The sequence below is a fragment of the Mesoplodon bidens genome, assembly GCF_964165515.1.
Source record: "Mesoplodon bidens genome assembly, chromosome: 4".
In the NCBI taxonomy this organism is placed as follows: Eukaryota; Metazoa; Chordata; class Mammalia; order Artiodactyla; family Ziphiidae; genus Mesoplodon; species Mesoplodon bidens.
This window is the reverse complement of record NC_138160.1, coordinates 54,507,120-54,529,244: the sequence shown is the minus strand read 5'-3', so window position 1 is coordinate 54,529,244 and position 22,125 is coordinate 54,507,120. Positions and strand designations below refer to the sequence as shown.

General features: G+C 40.6%; 1 protein-coding gene across 2 annotated transcripts in view; it reads right to left on the bottom strand.

The window, feature by feature from the left end:
* Positions 1–22,125, bottom strand: part of MAST4 (microtubule associated serine/threonine kinase family member 4) — a gene marked incomplete at its 5' end in the record, with an annotated part of 581,401 nt that overhangs the window by 395,524 nt on the left and 163,752 nt on the right. The window contains one exon of one of the 2 annotated variants that reach the window (XM_081231058.1): positions 14,815–14,968. In XM_081231058.1, coding sequence (XP_081087184.1) covers positions 14,815–14,968 — 154 coding nt within the window. Of the gene's footprint in view, positions 1–14,814; positions 14,969–22,125 lie in introns of those variants that run through there. The other variant, XM_081231059.1, reaches the window with a different exon arrangement.

Genomic DNA, 22,125 nt, shown 5'->3' with positions numbered 1-22,125 from the left:
TTCCATAATGTCTATGTGTGCCCCCTAAAGAACATATTATTTTTGTCTTAAGAAATCTTTGTTGATACTGATTAATGAATAAACAGGAAATCTAGAACAAAACTATACAATTTTTTTTCCCCAAAAGACTGCATAGTAGATCTGCTCCAGCACCTCCAAATGGCAATCTATTAAAATGCCCTATTTCCGGGGTGGGAGATCTCAATCAAGGACTGTATAATCCTTACTAGGAAAGTTAATGTCCACTCTACCTGGTTTAAAAGCAACAGGATCTAGGAACCACTGTTATCCAAACTATAACCCTGTGCCTTGAATTAAGTTCTAACAAATCACTAAATGCCTTGCAAAACATAACATTGCCCTTGTTTTTAAGAAGAGAAAATTTTAAGCCAAGATTAGCATCATGATTGCCTCAAGCACTGCTTGGAAATTAATGACCAGTGTAGGGATGGAATTCAACCTTTCCATTTCTGGTCTCTTATGTAGCCCCTGACTTCTGAAAGTTCAGATGACATTAAGTAGCCTTGAACTCCAAGATCAGTGCCTCATATCTTAAAGTAACAGTATCACTAGGCTACTTAACATTTCTTTTTAGGGAATTCAGTCATGCTTATGAGGAAATCAGTGTGCTCTGGCACTCAGGTAGGGGGCAGGTAGCTATTGGGTTGTTCGAATCATCCTCCAAATAGTCATCTCTCAAGATTGAGAGCCTGATCATTTTCTTCTAGCCATTCATTAAATGCATTTAATCTCCTACTATTTGAATCCACCGAGAGCACTGTAACACAGACTTACACACACCAAAGAGTATCATACGTCATATCTGCTTATAGTTGTCCACAAAGCTGGTCCTGTCTCCAAGGTGACTGCAGGTAAAGGGGTGGAGGGCGGGGAGCATGAGAAAGGATAGTGCACTAATGTCTGTGTGTAAGACCCCTAGCATCTTGCCCCTCATGCCATGCATGTATTTATGAGACAACATGTCTGATAAAGCCTCAGTACAGAACCCTCCCTGTAGTTACTGATAGAGTTGCCAGTTTTCACAGAACTACAGGATGCCTAAGTAAACTGGCATGCAAATAAACAGGATTATGTATACCACAAATATTACACTGTATGCGTCAATGCTAAAAATATTATTACGAGTCTCTCTGAAATTAACATTTAACTTAGTGTTATGTATTTTATCTGGCGACCCAATTCACTGAGCACTTAGGATTGGCAATGCAGGAGGCTTTGCTTTGAGGGTTCAAGGAAAAGGTCCTCAAGGAATTTATAAAGTAGTAAAAGGGATGACAGGTCCACAAATAATAGGAAGTTAAAAGTGATCCATCCTGGAAGAGGACAATGTAAGATGGTAGCAGGAAGGAGAGAGTGAAAGTATAGCTGCCGAAGTGATGTGAAGGGGTTTGAGATGGATCATGAGCTTCATCTCGTTGTTTTGTACACCGAACATGGGGGTCTCATTGCTCTGGGTTTGTGCATGTATCACCTACCACCATTTTTATATTATTTATATATACCAGTGCAGCCAAAAGCTAGTAAAATGGAGTAGAAACAAAACAACAACAAAAATGCTTTGCACTGAGACTCCTAGCAAACAAAGCAAAGACAGAAACACAGTGGGATACCCAGCTCTCATTACTTAATAAAAGAAAGAATTCAAATTTGTCAGACCACACAACCTCTTTTTCCTCATTTTGAGCTCAGAGAAATTTGTTTCGGAGGTTTTAATAAAAGGGCAATAACATACATAATTCTCACTGTCGTCCAGAGTAATTTAGGGCAAAACTGCGGGCAACTCCTACATTATGGAACACTAAATAAAAACTGAGGGTGCAATGCTGTGTGTGCACGCATACATGTGAACACATAATCAAAGTCCATGTATACACTTTACATACATACATGCCTCTCCTTTACAGGGACTTGGAAACTGGGAACTAAGGTACCTTAAGCAAAATTCTTACTCAAGTCTAACTTGGTGCAGTGTTAATAATTTACACAGTGGTCATGACTCCACCTGTATTCTTATTTAGAAAAAGGGAAACAGATATTTAAATGGTACCATTCTCTCTTTTCAAAGGTTTTACCCACCAGGGATCAAGTCAACAAGGAGTTAAAAAGCAAGGAGGTGGGGGGGCTTCCCTGGTGGCGCAGTGGTTGAGAGTCCGCCTGCCGATGCAGGGGACACGGGTTCGTGCCCCGGTCCGGGAGGATCCCACATGCCCCGGAGCGGCTGGGCCCGTGAGCCATGGCCGCTGAGCCTGTACGTCCGGAGCCTGTGCTCCACAACGAGAGAGGCCACAACAGTGAGAGGCCCGCGTACCGCCAAAAAAAAAAAAAAAAAAAAAAAAGCAAGGAAGGGACTTACTTTCAGCTCTCCCTTCAGGCCCTGTTGGGATGCAGGGGACTGAGACAGTACTGTCAAAAAACAGAGAAATGATCTGGCTAGGCAGACACAAGAAAATAAATTTAGCCCCGACAATATGCATTGATTAAGTACTTGAATGACAATGGAACATGACAATGACAAATGCAGGCTACCGCCACCAGAGTCATTAATACATCAGAAACACTAATTTTTACCAATCTTTAAACATCCCGGTTGGTGGCATTTGCATTTCCTTGCCTACTCTTTTTTCCTGCGGAGATGACAAAAAGTCAGCTCCATTTTCAGTTTCCATCCAGGAAGTTAAAAAAAAAAGGTCTACATTCCTGATCTTTGATTAGCCCCTGAAAATGAGTTTTTTTATTTTTTTTAATGTATGCTTTTTTAAAAAAAATTTATTTATTTTTGGCTGCGTTGGGTCCTCATTGCTGCGTGTGGACTTTTCTCTAGTTGCTGTTGTCTTCATTGTGGTGCTCGGGCTTCTCATTGCGGTGGCCTCTCTTGTAGCGGAGCATGGGCTCCAGGCACACGGGCCTCAGCAGTTGTGGCACACGGGCTCAGTTGCTCCATGGCATGTGGGATCCTCCCAGACCAGGGCTCGAACCCATGTACCCTGCATTGGCAGACAGACTCTCAACCACCGTGCTGCCAGGGAAGCCCTGAAAATGAGTTTTAAATAAGAGATGGATGGCCTGGTGTGCTCAGTTTCAGAGGACAGGACGTCACTGCCAGGCTCCTCCAGGGGAGAAGGTGGGCTTCCTTGCTCAACAGTGAAGAAAGGATGTAAGTGTAAGGGGAAAAAAGGAAGGAAAACCAGCCTCTGCAAAGACTCCCCCATCCCTCATCTTGGTAGCTAAAAGTATTCACTATGCAAGGTCAAAGGGACCTTGAGAGTATCTGGTCCAACGCACTCATTTTACAGATGAGGAAACTGAGAACCAGAAATGAAGGCATAGCTACTTAGCGATTGACTTGGGACAAGAATCTGGGCCTCAGATCCCCACTTCAGGCCCTTCTCATTACACCTCGAAAAATCAGTACAGGAGTTGTCGTGACGCTATCCCCACCCAGACAAGTCACTTGCTTTCCCATCTTTAAACCCCATTCAGTGTGACTCAGTTATTCCATTCTCCTTCGGATCTGCATCCCCCCCAATCACTGTTTTCCGGAGGACTTATGTGTGGTCCAATGTACTGATTCCAGTACGTGCGCAGTTAGCACCCACGTGCACCTCTGTGCAGCTGCACTGCAGTTGGATTGTATATAAGAAAATGTCACCACGAGAGCCGGCTACCTATGTCCAACTTCCTACATGGGTTCCAGTGTGGCAGGAAATGGCAGCACCCACCTTGCCTTCCCCGACCTTACCTCCCCTTCCTCAATAACTCAAAGAGTGCTATAGGTGGGATTTAATAAATAGTTGATACTAATTTCCAATTATTTAAATTCATGTTTCATATTCTTAACTGTAATACCATCAATTCAACTTTCGTGGCTTTCTCATTTATGCTGAAGAGTCACAGGGATCTAAAACCACATCATCTCTTAAAGACAATACATATACAAAACTGAGAAGACAAGCTTGGAATCAGCATGCTTTTCAGAACCTACAAGTACACAACGCATGAAGGAGAGGAAAACCATGTCCTGCCATACCCAGGCCTCGGTCTATCCTATCAGCATTAAACAGATCTTCAGGGAAGTACTAGGAAAAAACTGGGGAGAAAAGAAGGAAAATGATTATACTCCTTAAAAAAATTTAACCCCTTGATAAAATGCTTTAAAAAAAAACCCTGAAATCAGTTTTCTATTCTAAATAAAATTTTAAGAACAAACAAATTTTTGAGATATGGATTCAAAACTCATTTTTTTCAGTCAGGAATAACAGAAGTCCATTATTTATAGAATCACCCTAGAACACAAGAAATAAGGGGGAGAGACAGAGAGAAAGAGAAACAGAGAGAGAAAACTGGGAGAGAGAAAAACTGTTTGGGGGATCCTAATATTCATACATCTTTGGTTTGTTTCTATTAAGTGTCTTCTTTAGCCTAATCGGTGTAGAGAACTTCCTTATATATTTGGATACATACAACCTTTAAAATAATGCTAGCAAAAACTTTAAATGACCACTAGACACTCTCTTCTTTGGAGTACTTGGAAGAATTTCAGTCACTTGGTTTGATCACATCCAACATACCCAGCCTAAGGTCAAGAAGGCCAACTTATTTTGCAGGTGATAATGGTTTAGCTGTATCTCAGTATGCAACTGATGTTCCTACCCTAGCCATCTTGAAATTCTGTATCACAATGATTTAAGGCCCAAGTTACCTTTTGCCTTGCAGAAGGCGCTTCAAGAAACTTAAATCAGGTCTTCCAGCAACAACACCTTCTTAATGAACACTCAGGACTAATTTTAAGTCCTTCAAATTCTATCTGGTACAGAACTAAAAAACGGATTTCTGACGAGCCGGACTCGCTGATGTAGCACGGCTCCGAGCACTCTCTGGAGCTCATGCACACATCAAAGCAAACAGCCCAGTCTCTCATCTGACTCTCAGTATAAGAGCAGCACATTCGAGTCCTCATGTCTTCATTTAGACTCTTTGCTTGATTCCCCTCTCATGCCTGACATCACCTCCTGGGATGCTTTCATTGGTGCCAAATGTCTGAAGGAGCGATTTGAGCTTCAAATAGGACTCTGCAGCCCAGCTCTGAACAAGGTGGCCACTTGGCAATTCCCAAGCAGCAGGTGACCAGGGGCCTGGGAACCACCAAGTGATGCTTCCCCGTCAGTGGGAGCAATGACTCATGGGTAAGCCATCTGCATGGGCGATGAGCTACAGCAGAGGGCCCCCCGGACAGACAGCCACTGGGAGGCAGCGTCTGCCAAAGAAGCTGGCTAGCAGCTGCATGCCCCATTAAGGCGGAGTCTCAGGAGATCTTCCTACCCTGACAAGGAGATACTACATACACAAAATACATCTACATTGCCATCTTCTAATTAGAACACCTAGATAGCAAACAAAATATCCAGACTTAAGCTGACATAGGAACAGAGAAGACAGCAAGTGGTTTTAAAGGCTAATTAAAATCATGCACCCTCACCAGAAAGAAGATGCTAATGGATTTGCCTCTTGATTGCTTGGTGACTCAGAAAAAATAGGTAGAGACACTCTCCAGACTCATAAACCACTGTGGAGGAAGTACACAATGTTACAAGTTCTAAAACAGAACACTAAAGCCACGTAAAAGAATTTCTGCCCCCAGTTATATGCTCTCAGAGTAGAAAATTTGTAAGTATTGAGAAATAGTAAAACAAATAGAAGCCAGATGTTTTTAAGCCAGTAAAACCCTAAGTGCGAATTATCTAGGTTCTTTTTCCGGTTGGCCAAAAGCCAAAAATCCAAACTGAGAGCATCATTGTCTTTACAACAACTGTAAAGACCTTTACCCTTTAAAAGTTTTAAAACTTGCCAGATTTCAAAATATGAACATATCGGCCATCCTTCATGGGCTGGTTAAGTCAAACAGCCCACCCACTGCTCGGTCCACAGTCCCACCACACTTCCAGGCTCCCATGGGCTTTGGCCCTACCCCTGGAGAATCCCACACTGGGCACCAAAACCCCCTGACTCTTACACAGCTCAGCTCCACCCTCCCCATGGCTCTCCTGAGTGACCCTGGACCAGGTCCCTCTGCTATATTCTGTGGAACTGATGTTCCCAGTTCACAAATTTCCCTGGTGTCTTAATATTTCCCTCAAACATGTACACTGACTTCACTTTCAATTCATGATCACAGACCTTGAATGGGCTGTCAGTGCTTCCAAGAAACCCTACTACATTTATAGCCTGCCTTCCTATTCTCTAAGAACATTTCAGACTTCCTTCTCTAGTCAATTCCCATAGAACCCTCCCGAAGCCCACAAAGATATCTCATAATGCAGAGACGTGAAGCCACTAAATCAATTAAACTACCTGCTTTTTTATGCAAAGAAAATTATTAAAATCACTGATCTGGAAAGGGAATATTTTAAAATTAAACTTATTTTGAAGTAACTGTGGGTTCGCATGCAGTTGTAAGAAATAATGCAGAGAGCTCCAGGTATCCTTTACCCAGGGTCCCTCAATGGTAACATCTTACAAAACTATGGTGTACAGTCACAACCCCGATGATGACATTGCTACAGTCAAGATATAGAACATTTCCACCACTGCAGAATCCCTCATGTTGCCCGCTCATAGCCACACCTACTTCCTTCCCATGTCTTCCTCCTTAAGTCCTGACAACCACTAATCAGTTCTCTACCTCTATAATTTTGTCATTTCAAGAATATGATACAGAAATGGAATTATACAACATGTAACCTCTTGGGGTATTTTTGTTTTGTTTTTGTTTTTTAACTCAGCCTAATTCTTTGGAGATTCACCCAGGTTGTCACGTGCATCACCTGCCATATCAGTAAACAAAGGATGGTGCAGCCATCAAGCCAGCAGCCACTGCAGCTGCCACCCAACTGTGTACCCTGAGGGAATTCAGGGTGGAGAAAAGCAGGATTCTGGCCCTAGATAGTGAAGGTACATATCAAAGGAATGATTTCAGAGTCCAGACTCTTGCACCTTCCCATACACCGAAAAGAAAAGCGCTAAATTCATTAACTTGAGATGTGTGTTTTTCTTTAACTAACAGTAATCTTTGGATGTCCCTACTACCTGTTTTTGTTGTTGCTGTTTCCGAAAACTGTTAAATATCCTGGCTTCTTCCTTACCTCCTCGCAGCAGTTCCTCAGATCTGACAGGCTGCCTCTCAGGTTTAACTCCTCAGCAAGTCCACCGAATAAAACATAGTTCTCAACTTTTAGGTTGTGCTTTTTTTTTTTCAGTAGACAATTGGTAGTTTGTTCCTTTTTATTGCTGAGTAGTATTTCATGGTATAGATGTACCTAAACTACCTGCTTTTTTTTTTTTTTTTTTTTTTGCGGTACGTGGGCCTCTCACTGTTGTGGCCTCTCCTGTTGCGGAGCACAGGCTCCGGACGCACAGTCTCAGCGGCCATGGCTCACGGGCCAAGCCACTCCGCAGCATGTGGGATCTTCCCGGACCAGGGCACAAACCCTCATCCCCTGCATCGGCAGGCGGACTCTCAACCACTGCGCCACCAGGGAAGCCCTAAACTACCTGCTTTTGCATCCATTTTCTCCTCCTTCCTCCTGTTACAATGAAGGAAGTACCTCTCTCCCTACAAAGGCCAACAATTTGACATGTGCTCCGGATACCCTGCCAGCTGCTTCCACAGCACTTGACTTCTCTGGTTATCATCTCTTTCTTCTGAACCATCCTCAACACCTTACAAACATGCTTGCCTGGTTCCCACATTACAATGGTCCCCTCTGACCCCTCATGCCCTTCCAGCTCACATTCGTTTCCTCTAGTCTCTTATAACTGTACAACTTCTCAAAAGAGCTATCTACACTCTCATCAACACATCAGCTACCTTGAAGTCCTTCATTACTGTTTGCTCCTAAGCCAGTTCACTCTAGCTGCCATCCACACTTCAGCACCCTCCTCCTCAAGGTTTCCAGTGACTTACACTGTTGAATCCAATGACAACTTCTTGTCCTCATCTTATTCTCTTAGATGAAGCCCATCCTTTCCTTCTCAAAATATGACTCTTGCTTCTGTTACTGCACAGTCCTACCTAGACATTCTGACTTAACATGCCCCACAGGCATTTCAGACCTAACATACTGAAAACTAATCACACCCAATTTCTTTATTAAAGAAATTAATAAATCTATTAAAACCTATTTAATAAACCATAAATCTATTAATAAACCATATTAAAACCTATTTCTCAGTCTTCTCTGATTTTGTAAATGCCATGTTTCCCTTGCCTCTTGTGTAGCTGGACTCAGAGGCCACAGTCCAGCAGGGACCATACTTCTTAGCCCTCCCCCAACAGCAGCACCAGCCTTGAATTTGGCTCTGACCATGTGAGAGGATCTTGCCAAACAAATGCGAATGGAAATAAAGTGTGTCTCTTCCAGGATGGGACTTTTAGGAAGTCAGAAAAGTTTTTCTTCTCTTTCCACTTCTACCAGCTGGAAGCAGAGTGTGGAGGCCATAAAGAAGAGCCAGAGCAGAAGGTGGAAGGAATGCGGGTCCCTAACTCACCAGGAGGGAGAGAGCTGCCTGATAACCCAAAACACTTACATGAGCTAGAAATATGTGACAACTGTGTTAAGCCCCAGAAATTTTTTAGTTTGCTTGCTCTAGCACATGGTATCATCCTAATACACACCATCTTTACATAGGCATTCTTTTGATGGTATTACAAACATGAAGAAATCCAGAGCATATACGAGAGTATTCAGGTGCAATATTTACTGAATACCAAGGCTACCTATAACATAGTTATGTTTCATGTAAATTTGCTTTCATCTAAATTCTGTCAGACTTGCCCACTAAGCTAAGGAGGCCTTTAGGATGAGAAACCCATTAAACTCTACACAGCACTTAAACAGAATAGCCTTCAAGTTTTTTAAAGAAAAGAACGTTTTCTGGCATTGTGTGGTTTGTTTTCCCTTTCCCTCTTGAAGTAAAATTCATTCTGAAATGTGCTTTTTTTGAATTTTCAGATGTTATCCCCAACAAGTAGGAAAAATCTCTCAAGATTTTCCCCCAGATAGAATACAACGACGCTAACGGTTTTAGAAGTTCTAATTTGCACTGTCTAGAAAGTTGATTTCCTATTATTGTGTGCAAGTGACACACATACAAAGATTCCTCTTTGTTTTACATTCCAAACAACCCAAATATGTTTTGAAAGACACAATTCTCTGCATAAGAAAAAGAAGTCTTCCTTCATTTTCTGCGTGTTAGGACTACAACACACAAACATCACAGCTGTGGAATGCAGGAGTAGGATTCAGGGCAATCTTTTTTTTAACATCTTTATTGGAGTATAATTGCTTTACAATGGTGTGTTAGTTTCTGCTTTACAGCAAAGTGAATCAGCTGTACGTATACATACATCCCCATATCTCCGAGGGCAATCATTTGCATATCAAGAAGCCAGGAGTCAAGATCCCGAGGCTCTGCCCTTCATTCTGCAGCTTCCTTGCTGTGAACTGTCAGGCACATTACCACTTAGTCAGGCCCAGATTTAAGAATCCCTATGATTTGAATAATGCTTCTATTTCTCATCAGGGGGCTCCAAAGCTCAGTCAATGTTTACACGATGCTTCTGGGTGTCTATTTAGCAAACTGCGGGCCATGAAGATATAAAACATCAGCTTCAAAAAAGAAAAAAAAAAATCCAGGCAGGGATGGGCATGGAGAACACTAGGTCTGTTGTTTAAATGCCAGCCCTGCGTAAAAGGTACTGGTTGTTTGTTCCTCTGATCTAATACTCTTAGTCATTCAAAATTCTAGTTGAGGAAGAAAATGTCAAAAGTTCCATCAAGGGTTTCTGCATGGTAGAATTATGGGCTTATGGCTTTTTCCTTTATGGTGCTCTGGATTTTCTAAACTGTCCACATTGAACACATACCACTTTCTTTTTTTTTTTTTTTTTTGGCGGTACGCGGGCCTCTCACTGTTGTGGCCTCTCCCGTTGCGGAGCGCAGGCTCAGCGGCCATGGCTCACGGGCCTAGCCGCTCCGTGGCATGTGGGATCTTCCCGGACCGGGGCACGAACCCATGTCCCCTGCATCGGCAGGCAGACTCTCAACCACTGCGCCACCAGGGAAGCCCCATATTACTTTCTTAATTGAAAAATTGGTAAATGTAAATATTTTCACTCTGTAAGACTGTTTTTAAAGAGAGACGAAAGCTAACTATGTCAGACTGAATTATTGGTGCCAATTCTTTGCTTCCCCCGGGGAGTGTTATAGATCTGCATCTTTGCCAAGGTATCATGGTGGGTGGAGCATGCCTCTGCCCGTTGATGCTGGGCTTGGCCATGTGACTTGCTTTGGCCAATGGAAAGTTAGCAGACATGGTGCCCGCAGAGGCTTGAAACCTGCCTGTGCAGGTGGAGGTGCACACGCTTGCTCCTGTCTCTTACCAGGAGAACATAATACCTTGGGTAGCTTCTGGCTCAAGGAAGAGGAGAGACACGTGGAGCAGATCTAGACCCAGACTGCATCCTAGAACCAATCACAGCAGAGCCCAGGCTAAATAACCCAAAACCCAGGTGACCTGCAGCCACAGGAGAAAGAAGGGAATATGTACTGTTGTCTGATAGTGAAATTCTGTGGTTATGTAGCATTATTGTCGTCAACTGGTACACCACCTAATACCACAAAAAAACTCAGGGGCAAAAGTAACTCATGGATTGAATTGCAGGGTATAAAAAGGGCCATGTAGCAACCTTCACTTGCCCAATTATAAAGGGGACCAAGTCAACCATAATCCCAGTTTGAGAAAACTTTTTTTTTTTAAAAGCATTGACTAATTTAATCCTCACATCCACGGTGGCATTGGTACTTTTCTTTTTAATTAATTAATTTATTTTTGTTGTGTTGGGTCTCTGTTTCTGTGCGAAGGCTTTCTCTAGTTGTGGCAAGCAGGGGCCACTCTTCATCGCGGTGCGCGGGCCTCTCACTATCACGGGCTCTCGTTGCAGAGCACAGGCTCCAGACGCGCAGGCTCAGTAGTTGTGGCTCACGGGCCTAGTTGCTCCGCGGCATGTGGGATCCTCCCAGACCAGGGCTCGAACCCGTGTCCCCTGCATTAGCAGGCAGATTCTCAACCACTGCGCCACCAGGGAAGCCCGGAAAAAACTCTTTAGTAGACAGGAATTGTTTTCCTTCCTCTCATTAAATATTTAATTATTTAATTACAATTATATTAAGTCCTATGAAAAGATGAGTCCATTCAACAATGAGATTTCACATTAAAAATATATTGTGAGTTTTTCAATGTTAAAATGTATTTTTTCACAACATGATTTAATGTTTATAATTGTTTTCCACTTTACGCGTATAACATATTATGTTTCACCAGTATTCTTTTGCCGGATATCTAGATTTTAGATAATATGTGATTTTAATTATTATAAGTGGTGCTGCTCTAAACATAACTAAAGTTAATTCTCTACACATATTCACGACTATTTCCTTGTGATGAAATCTGAGGAACAGAATGGCTGGATTAAGGAATATGTAAATTTTAAAGTTTTTAATATGTCTTAATTGTCTAGTTTTAATTTACTTTTGTAATTAATGGACCAGGATCCATACAGATTGACTCAGCCCCAGATATTAACTGAGCACAAATTTTCCAATTAATTGAAAAAAAAATTATTCGAACTAATCCTGCTGAAATATATTGCAAACCCATTGGGTACCAGCTGTGCTAGGCACAGTGTAGTGGCCACAAGTACAGACTGTGGAGCCACAACACCTGGGTTCAAATCTTGGCTCTGCTGTTTCTGAGCATCGTGTTGATCTTGTGATCAACCTGCCTGTGCCTCAGTGTTCTCATCTGTTAAATGGGTATAAGTGTGCCTCCCTCATAAATGCACAGAGATGTTGTAAGGATTAAATAAGTAAATAAATGTAATTCCCTAAAAGCTGTGCCTGCCATATAGTAAAGTCTTCGTGTCAGCTGTCATTAGGGATGAATAGATGACAAGGTCACAGACCTTCCTCTCAAAGACCTAAGAGTTTAGTGAAACTTATAAAGGCTAATTGGGTGGCAAAATTTTCAAAATATAAATTAAGCCTCCACATAGTCTTTGTTTCAAAGAAAACAGGAGAAAACTGCTAAAGGAAAACAAACCTTGGAATAAAACAAAGTTAAACAATAGGAAGGCAGCTGGTCTTTAAGTTACAGAAACTATCAAGCACAAACTTATGCCGTCAAAACCAGTTTGACATAAGTTTAGCAACAAGGTCTATTCCAAGGGAAGATCATATGTGATTATTTACAGTTGCCTAAAACCAGTGGAAACCATGTTTCTTAATGATCAGAAATGATGCTTTCTTCTCTCTGCTCTAATACCTGATACTAGCAAAGTGCCTGACACAAAGCAGAAACTCAATTGATAAGGGTTTCAAATTGATGTTCACAAGACCAAGTTATCCATAAACTGCAAATATCCTAAATTCAATTTGTTATGCACCAATACTAATAGCCACCATTACTGGGCTAACTGCTTTGTATGTGTTACTTCATTAAATCCTCAGCTAAGCTATGTAGAAGACCAACTAAGAATGTTTTCTTCATATTCCAAAATCACTTTCAAGCTACTGTTCTTTAAAACAGACTGATGTTCAAGAGATTTTTTTTAAAAGCTCTCCTAAGGACTATTAAACATTTTTGAAAATTATGTGACCAAAAATTAATTAACTAAAATAATTTTATATCAAGCTAAATTGCAAAAGGTAGCTAGAATTGCTAGAGCTGTTGAGATTTTGAAATGGGAATCAAGTTCAGCTTTTTGTTGTTGTTGTTTTTTAAAGGTAAAGGCCAAATTTCATGTTTCTGGTCATATATCTGCATCAAGAGCTATACCTTTGCATTATTTTAAACTTTTAAGTAAACTGATTTAGCAAAAATTGGAGCAACCATTACTCCCCCCCTCCCATTGGTCAAAAATAGTTTAACCAAAGTAAGTAAATTCCCTAAGTGAAATTAGTAAGTAAGGGGTGAGCCTTTTAACCGTTAAGATTTAATCTCCCCTGCTAAAAAACTAAGGGTTAGACTAAATCTTTAGGATCTCCTACTTAAAAAAGCAAATATTCTGCATTTATAGAAATGAAAGCAAAGGAAAATGTCCTAACAAGCATTAAAAGAACATCAGTAAAACTCAAGTGTGAACATTTGCCCTAATTTTAATGAAGTGCAGCAATTTTTTAATGAATTTTTTCCCCTTGGCCTGAAGTCAGCTTCACCTTACACCTCAGCAGTGTGCCACAGTGAGTCACATGTTCTAGACTCTGCACTGATCATGGTACAGAAGCATTTCTGCTCCCAGAAATTTCATCTCCAAAAAGTCAAAATCCATAATTCTCCAAAAAAATGAAGAACTCAACTTGTTTTCCAGGTCATTTATGAACTGACAGACAAGACTGTCATATGTAGAGAAAGTTTCTTTAAAATATTTATATTTAGAGGAAAAAGCTCTCAGAATGAAAAAATAGAAATCTAACCTTTAGTGATTTAAAATTAAGTTTAATAACATGAAAATTTATATGGGAAATTATTTTTTTAAAAACATGCTTGAACTTATTTTAATTTGGCTATCTTTCAAGCCAATAAAAGTTATTTGTAGATTTTCTAGATTTTAATTTTTTAATTAATTAAATTTTAACAACACAATTTAAAAATGGATGAAAGGGAAAAAATGGGTGAAAAATTTAAACAAGCACTTCACAAAAGGAGAAATATGAATGTCCAACGAGCACATGAAAAGATGTTTGACATCATTTAGTCATCAAGAAAATACAAATTAAAAACAGAAAGTGATACGACTACTAACCCATTTAAATGGCTAGAATAAAAAAAAACTGGCAATACCACAGATGGGCAAGGATGCAGAGCCATTAGTTCACTCACCTGTTGCTGGTGGGAATGTAAAATGGTACCATTTTGGAAACAGTTTGGTGGTTTCTTATGAGGTTCAACATACACTACTGATACACCTAACAACATAGATGCATCTTAAAAATATACTGAGCAAAAGAAGCCAGACACAAAAAAGCATGCAATGTACGATTCCACTAGTATAAAATTCTTAAGATAAATCTAATCTATAGTGACGAAAAGCAGCTCTGGGGTTGCCTGGGCCCAAAGAAGGGGCAAGGGAACATGTTATATCTTGACTTTGGTGGTAATTACACTGGTGTGTAAATTCGCTAAAACCCATCCACAGGTACACTTAGTATGGATACATTTTATTTTATGTAAATTATACTTCAGTAAAGTTTACTAATATAATCCTCAATTTAATGGCTCTCTGAATTGGATTAAGTTGTACCAAATGGTCTGTGGAGGGGCAGGTACATTCTAAGGGGCTGATTTTCACACAGGGAACTCCACTGTCATTGGGGACACACTACAGTTGTCCCCACCTATCCACAGGGATTGGTTTCAGGACTCTCACAGATGTTCAAGTCCCTTATATAAAATGGCACCGTATTTGTTTATCAACTATGCATATACTCCCGGATACTTTAAAAGTCATCTTTAGATTACTCATAATACCTAATACAACGTAAATGCTGTGTAGATAGTTGCCAGCAGATGGCAAATTCAACTTTTGCTTTAGGGAACTTTATGGAATTTTTTTTTTTTTTAAATACTTTCCATCTGTAGTTGGTTGAATCTGTGGATTTGGAACCCGTGGATACGGAGGGCCAACTGTACTGTATAAACGTAACCCCCTCTCTTAAACAAGTCACCCCTGCGACTCACCAGTCAGAGCACCCCCCAGGCTTCCCCGCCGCAGCTGTCTTCCATCCTCACTCAGCTGTCTTTTAAACTTCAGCGACTTTCCAGGGCCAGAAGCCACATCTGGGTTGCTGCATTTCCGAAATGGCATGGGCGGAGGGGATAGTATGTGGTCAAGCTGCAGAGAGAAGCACAGCGGCATCACTTCCTGGGGATGCTCTCAATCAGAATGTAAGACACCACACCCCTCCCCACCAGGCATACTTTCTTCCCTCTTTTCCTTCTCTAAATCGCTCTCTCCTAACACTGTTTTGAATTTGGCTGGTTTAGAGACTTCAGGGTTCCACTGTTGAGTCTTCCATCTGAAAAAGCATCTGGCTTGCTGCAAAACCTCTACTGCAGTGTTTTTCAAGCGAATTAGTGGGTCATGGCGTATTAGTAGGTCATGAAATCAAGCTTAGTAGATGGTGACCAGCAGAACAGAAATTATCAGAGTCCAATGAAGAAAGGAAAAGAATCATTTCATGAAATGGTTAAGTTATACATGTATGTGTGTGTATTAAGAGTCATTATGTAAAATATATCTTTCTGTGTGCCATGATCCTCCTAAAAAAATGAAGAATATCGCTCTTTAGATTCTACAGAGAATCCATAGATCACTTTAGTTGTTCACAAAAGAAAATTCACAAGCTTTTGGTGCTCACAAATATATGTAGGGAAGGGAACTTTCTAAGTACCACAGCCCTTAGTGGAAATCAATACGTCCTCATACCACTTCATAGCTTTTTAAAAGAAAACCTGTCATAAGAGTCATAGAAACCAAAGTCACTTCAAAAGACAGCTTTGTACAAAAGAATCCCTTGTGTCACAACACTTATTTCAAGATCTGTCCTGCTTTCAGAAGAAAACCTCTCATACCTGAATAGGGCCCCATGTTTTAAAATGTTCTCCTTCAAGTAAGTATATATGCATGTATATGTGTTTAGATAGTTATTAAAGACAAAAATATTAATGTACACATGCATATACCCAGATAGTTATTAAGAATAAAATGAAGTACAAAAAATATTCATGGATATTCCAACTGCCACAGAAAAGAGCCAACTTCATAGAAATTTAAAAACAAACAAGAGTTGGGTAACACTGCTCAAAGCCAGGCATTTTTAGGGATACTTCACTGAGATTTGTTTTGTTTTCCTGGGTAGGAAGAAGGTCATCTGCTTATACCTGTCAGAATTTTTTCAGATTAAGACTCTCATGGGGGCTTCCCTGGTGGCACAGTGGTTGAGAGTCCGCCTGCCGATGCAGGGGACACGGGTTCGTGCCCCGGTCCGGGAGGATCCCACATGCCGCAGAGCGGCTGGGCCCGTGAGCCATGGCCGCTGAGCCTGCGCTCCGCAACGGGAGAGGCCACAACAGTGAGAGACCCGCGTAGCGCCAAAAAAAAAAAGACTCTCATGGGTGTATTTACAGGAAAAAGAAATTCAGGGATGAAGTCATCTATGTGTCTGTCTATGCCATGCAGCATATTCAAAACCATGGCACAAAAAGAAATTTGACCTTGCCTATGAGTAACTCCTCTCAAGCCAGTTGAAGTGAAATAGACTATACTCACTCAGCTGTTACATGATGTCAACCCTCCCCTAAGCTCAGCTGTATTCATTAGTAACACAGAACAGCTGGATTTCAAGCACTTGTCAATCAGTACCATCTGAAATTCATTGCCAGTCAGTATTTTACTGTGTTTCATTGCCACTTAGTAGTTTAGTGAGAGGTCCTCAAGAAACTAGAGGTGCATCCACTCCAGGATCTGCCCTCATCAGCAGGGAAAAGGAATTGCAGATTGTACTCTTGGAAGTATTTGTTGGGGTTGCTGTTCATTACATCAGCGTCCTACTTAGAACGGCCTCCAAGAGCGAATTTCTGTCTAGTGTCAGACACTTTGCCCTTAAACCTTACAGACAATGAAATGTAGCAAGGGCACCTTGGACAGTAACACACCAGCTACTAGAAAGCGCAGAACCCAGCCAGGGGTCCAAATGCAGTCAGTCCATTACACAATGCAGAGGTTAATTTTGCCTCCTTCTTAGCTCTATTTTATGCTCTTACCCCAGTTTTTTTTTTCTTTTTTTCTGCCAATATTTTGGGGAAATTTTAAGAAAATTTGAAACAACAGAGAAGTTGTAAGATTAGTACAATAAAAACCATGTTCCCTTGACCAGTGGTGAATTGTTAACTTCCGCCCATGGCTTTTACTCCTTCTCTCTCTCTCTCTGTCTCTCTCTCTCCGCCCCCCTTTCTCTTTGCCCTACCACCCCTACAGTGAGAGTTAGTTGCAGACATTGTGGATTTTTACCCCTCAATACTTTGGCCTGCCTCTTCAAATAACAAGGACACTATCTTAAATTCTCCTGCCCTGTATTAAATGTATTGTTCTAAGATGTCTCAAATCTTCTGTTATCAAGGGAAGTATAAATACTAGGGAAAAAATAAAATATGTGGACTTAATTTTAAAAGTTTGCTTTTACAGTGAAAGAAAAACATGCAGCCACAAGGTGGCAATGTGTCATAGACATTCAACAAAATGCCCCATAATCGCTACTACTCGCATAAATGCACCAAGAACCCCTCAGAATAACCAAGTGAGTTAGGGTTCATTTCAGTTAGTCATTTTCTCTTAATTACTAGTGGCAGCTGCATTAAATACAAATGTTTATTGTTTAAGGTTCATCAACTTCTGCTACTTATTTTTCACCTGAAGTTAAATTTTTCAGCTTGTATTATAATTAATTTCTCTGGGGAAGTTTGTTATATTGCCAATTAACAGAGGGTGAAAAAAATAAGCAGAGGAAAGAAGATAATTCCTAAGGAGGAATTATGTGATTTCCTTACGTATTTCCAACAAAGCCATAAAAGACATGAAACAAGTGTAAGAAGAAAGAGAAGGAAATCAAGGAGAAAGTGTAGGCAAATAAAAAAGAAAATCCATTTCATCACATATAGAGTCATAAGGTATTAGTCCATAAGCCAGTTTTTTCATCAGAATCACAACCCCAAGAGAGGAGTATTATTTTAAATCTGGCAAAATCGAGGCAGTGAACTGTGAGGGCTGCAAATGTTCCCAACACAATATAAGCAGAAAACCCCATAAGCATTGTGCCATGTTCCAGGATCCCATTTCCTTCCTCACATCAAAATCACACTCTCAACAGCGCTCTCTCTAAATATATCATTTTTCCAAATTTGCTGTGTTGTCAGTCGCTCTACTTTTCTTTCTACGGTTAGTCAGAGCTTCTCAAAATGGTCCACTACAGCCTTGCAATTTAGTTTTCATTTTTTATCCTGATTCAAACACTCATGATCCTTTTAAAAACATTTCATCAGACCCTGGAGCTTAAGGCAGACAGTCAACATATCACTTTGGACACTGCCCTCTGAATGATTTCAGTTTAATGTTTTCCAACCTTTCCAAACTTCCAAAGTCTCCACACTACAAGGAATCCAACTAAAGACAGAGGTTGTCTTTACAACTTTCACTCATGTTCAAGGGCATCTAAGCCTGCATGTGTCATACTTGCTCTGAACACTTCTAATTTCCCTCACCAAGCAGTCAGTGGACTCCTGGAGAGCCAGACCCTACCTACTCCCTTGTCACATACTCACCTAGCACGCCACTAGCCACAAAGTATCCTGGACTGAAACACATTCTCTGTACTTCATTCGCTGATGGCAAGCGTTGATTCGTGGTAGACTAGCTTTCCTCAAAACTACCTACCTTTAGTTTTCTTAACCGCTTTTAGTTCCAATAACCACCAAACAGTTTGAAAAGGTGCATTTGCATGTTACTGAATTTGGAAGTCAGACAGACAGGGACCAAACTTACCTCTTACAGGTAAGCAACCTCTCTTGCTAGCAGTTTTTATTTTTTTAATTGAAGTATAGCTGATTTACAATGTTTCAGGTATAACAAAGTGATTCAGTTAAACACACACACATACATATACACACACACATGTATATGTATATATACACACAATCTTTATCAGATTCTGTCCCATTATGTTATTACAAGATATTGAATATAGTTCTCTGTGCTATACAGTATGTCCTTGTTGTTTACCTATTTTATATATAGTAGTATGTATTTGTTAATCCCAAATTCCTAATTTATCCCTCCTACCTCCTTTCTCCTTTGGTAAGTTTGTTTTCTATGTCAGTGAGTCTGTTTCTGTTTTGTAAGTAACTTCATTTGTATCATTTTTTAGGTTCCATATGTAAGTGATATCATATGATAAATTGCCTTTATCTGACTTACTGACTTACTTCACTTAGTATGATAATCTCTAGGTCGATCCATGTTGCAGCAAATGGCATTATTTCATTCTTTTTTATGGCTGAGTAGCACTATTCCATTGTATATATACCACATATTCTTTATCCTTTCATCCGTCAATGGACACTTAGGTTGCTTTCATGTCTCGGCTATTGTAAATAGTGCTGCTGTGGACACTGGGGTGCGTGTATCTTTTCAAGTTAGAGTTTTTGTCTTTTCCGTATATATGCCCAGGAGTGGGACTGCTGGATCATGATAACTCTATTTCTGTTTCTGTAAGGAACCTCCATACTGTTCTCTATAGTGGCTACACTGACTTACATTCCCACGAACAGTGTAGGAGGGTTCCCTTTCCTCCACACCCCCTACAGCATTTATTATTTATAGACATTTTGATGATGGCCATTCTGACTGGTATGAGATGATACCTCATTGTAGTTTTGATTTGCATTTCAGTAATAATTTTGCTAGCAGTTTATCAAAGGAAACATGTAAGCATCCTAGAGAACAAAAGGCGTACACAACTACTGTAAGTCTGATCCAGACTTGGGGAAAAGTTTCCAAAATTACCAGCCCTACAGAAATGCTCATCACCAGAAATCTATATCTATCTTCTATATTGATCATCTCCAACCATTGTGTGCTGTTTTACAACTATCAGGATGCGTAAAACAGAAGAGTCCACCACAACTACACTGTGGCTTTTGCCATCCGTGAATATGAATTAAAGCCAAATGATTTACAAGACTGGGTCTTATTTTGTTTAGTGTCTCTGCCATCACCACCACAACCACTACCACTGTCTCCAAACATGGACCATGTGTTTCTTCTATGGCTATATCCCACAGTTTCATCCATCTCTTTCTAAAAAGGCATATTATAGCTTTCGATGAACACTGAACGTGCAGCCTTCTTAACTGACAGTTTTCTCCAGCCTCATCTCCAGACACTTTCCGGCCCAAGCACACAAGTTCTCTCATTTACATGTTCACATAACCATTGTTATTTGGAAACTAAAGAGATTTTTCCAACTTCAGTAAATGGCAACTCCTTTTGTCTAGCTTCTCAAATCACAAACCTGACACTTATTCTAAACTTCTCTTTCTTATTCTATAGCTGATCGATCAGCAAATCCCCTAACTCAACCTCTAAAATATATCCAGAACCCAATCACTTCGCCACTTTTACTGCCACCACTCCTGTCTCTGCCTTCGGATCTCTCTTGAAATAGCCTCCCAATAGATCTCTTCCATCCATCTGCTTCCATCCTACTCTCAGCACAGCAGCCAGTGACCCTTCTGAAACATAAGCCAGATGCTCCAGATCCTCTGCTTGGAGTCCTCGCATGACTTCCTCTTCACCCAGAACAAAATCCGAAGTCTTGACAATGCCCTGCAAGGTCCTACCACCTCTACCCCCATCTCTCTGAACCCAGGTCCTACTACTCCACTCACTCCACTTCCGTCTGTTGCTGGACCTCAAAAGCCCCAGGCATCTCCCCACCACCCAGGACCTTTACACTGATTACTTCCTCTACCTGGGATACACTCCAGATATTAGCTACCATGCTTCCCCCATCCTAAAGGTCTCTATTAAAAGGTTACTCTTTCGGGGGGGCTTTCTCTAATGGCCCTATGTAAAAGTGTTACTGAACACAAGTTTGTGTGCCCCATGTACAGTGAAGTCAAATAAACTGAAACATTGGCATTTGGAGCAGAGAAAGGTTTACTGCACGGCCAAGCAAGGAAAATGGGTGGCTCATGCTCAAAAAACCCAAACTCCCTGAAGGGTTTCAGCAAAGCATTTTTAAAGGCAAGGTGAGGGAGGGGTATCCCAGGGTTTGTCATCAGCCCATGCACAATTCTCTGATTCGTTGATGGTAATCAATCCTTAGGTGCCAGAAGGCCTGGGGGCTATGAGCTCATGATCATCAAGCAGTTAATTTCTTCCATTTGGTGGTGGTTTTAGCATCTGAAAAACTCAGGAAATACACATCAGATACTACCATCTAGGTACTTCAGAGAGGAGCTAAAGCAGAGGATATAGGGGAGAATTCTGTCCTGGGAAGGTCCCATAGGGACCTGCTTGGTTACAAAGGGTAGGCCCATCACTTTTTTCCCTTTTCAATGTTTCTCCTTAGCATCTATCACTACAAACATGTTAGACCTTTTATATTTGTTTATCGTCCTTCTTCTCCGGCTAGAATGTAAGTTACATGAAATTACATACTACTCTGTTCTGTCCACCATTTGTCCACTGCTCTACTTAAAAGGCACCTTATAAATATTTGTTGAGAGAACAAATTGCAAATCTCTGGTATTTAGATTAAACAAAAAATTTAAAAACATATGCAATAAAGGATTTTGATTACTGGAAAAAACAGGATCAACTTATAATATTAAATGTTCCTCAAGGTAAAAATGCTAAAGGGAGTCTAGCATTTTGACAAAGTTGAACACTTCATATATGAAAAAGATCCTTAGGTTGGAGCAAATGGCATCTTTTCAAAGAATCTTTTCTATATACAAACTAATATGCTAATTTTCGAACACTGCTACCTCTGAAGGTGATTCCTAAGAATTATTCGACCTTTAAAATCTATCCTAAGTAGCATAATCACTGTGTCTATCAGCTCCTCCTTTCAGTAATTCCTTATTCATTCCCAAGATGTGGCACCTGCATTTTAAAGACCCATCCAGAATGCACGTTCCCTAAGGCCAAAGTTCATTAGTTCAGCGGGATCACTGCATACATAATAGGGTCTGACAGTAAAGTCTTTTCTATGCTAAAAAAGAGAGAGAAAGAGATTGACTAGTAACATAGGGTTATGAAGACACTGTTCACTTATTCTGTTTCTTGATTTTAAATATTCTAAGAAACCGAAGATATGAAAATAAATGAATAATTGTAACACTGCATAGACTATGCTTGTAATCTTAATTAATTGCTCTATTGCCTCCATCCGGAAAGGAATCAAATTGGCAACCTGAAATGAGTTTATT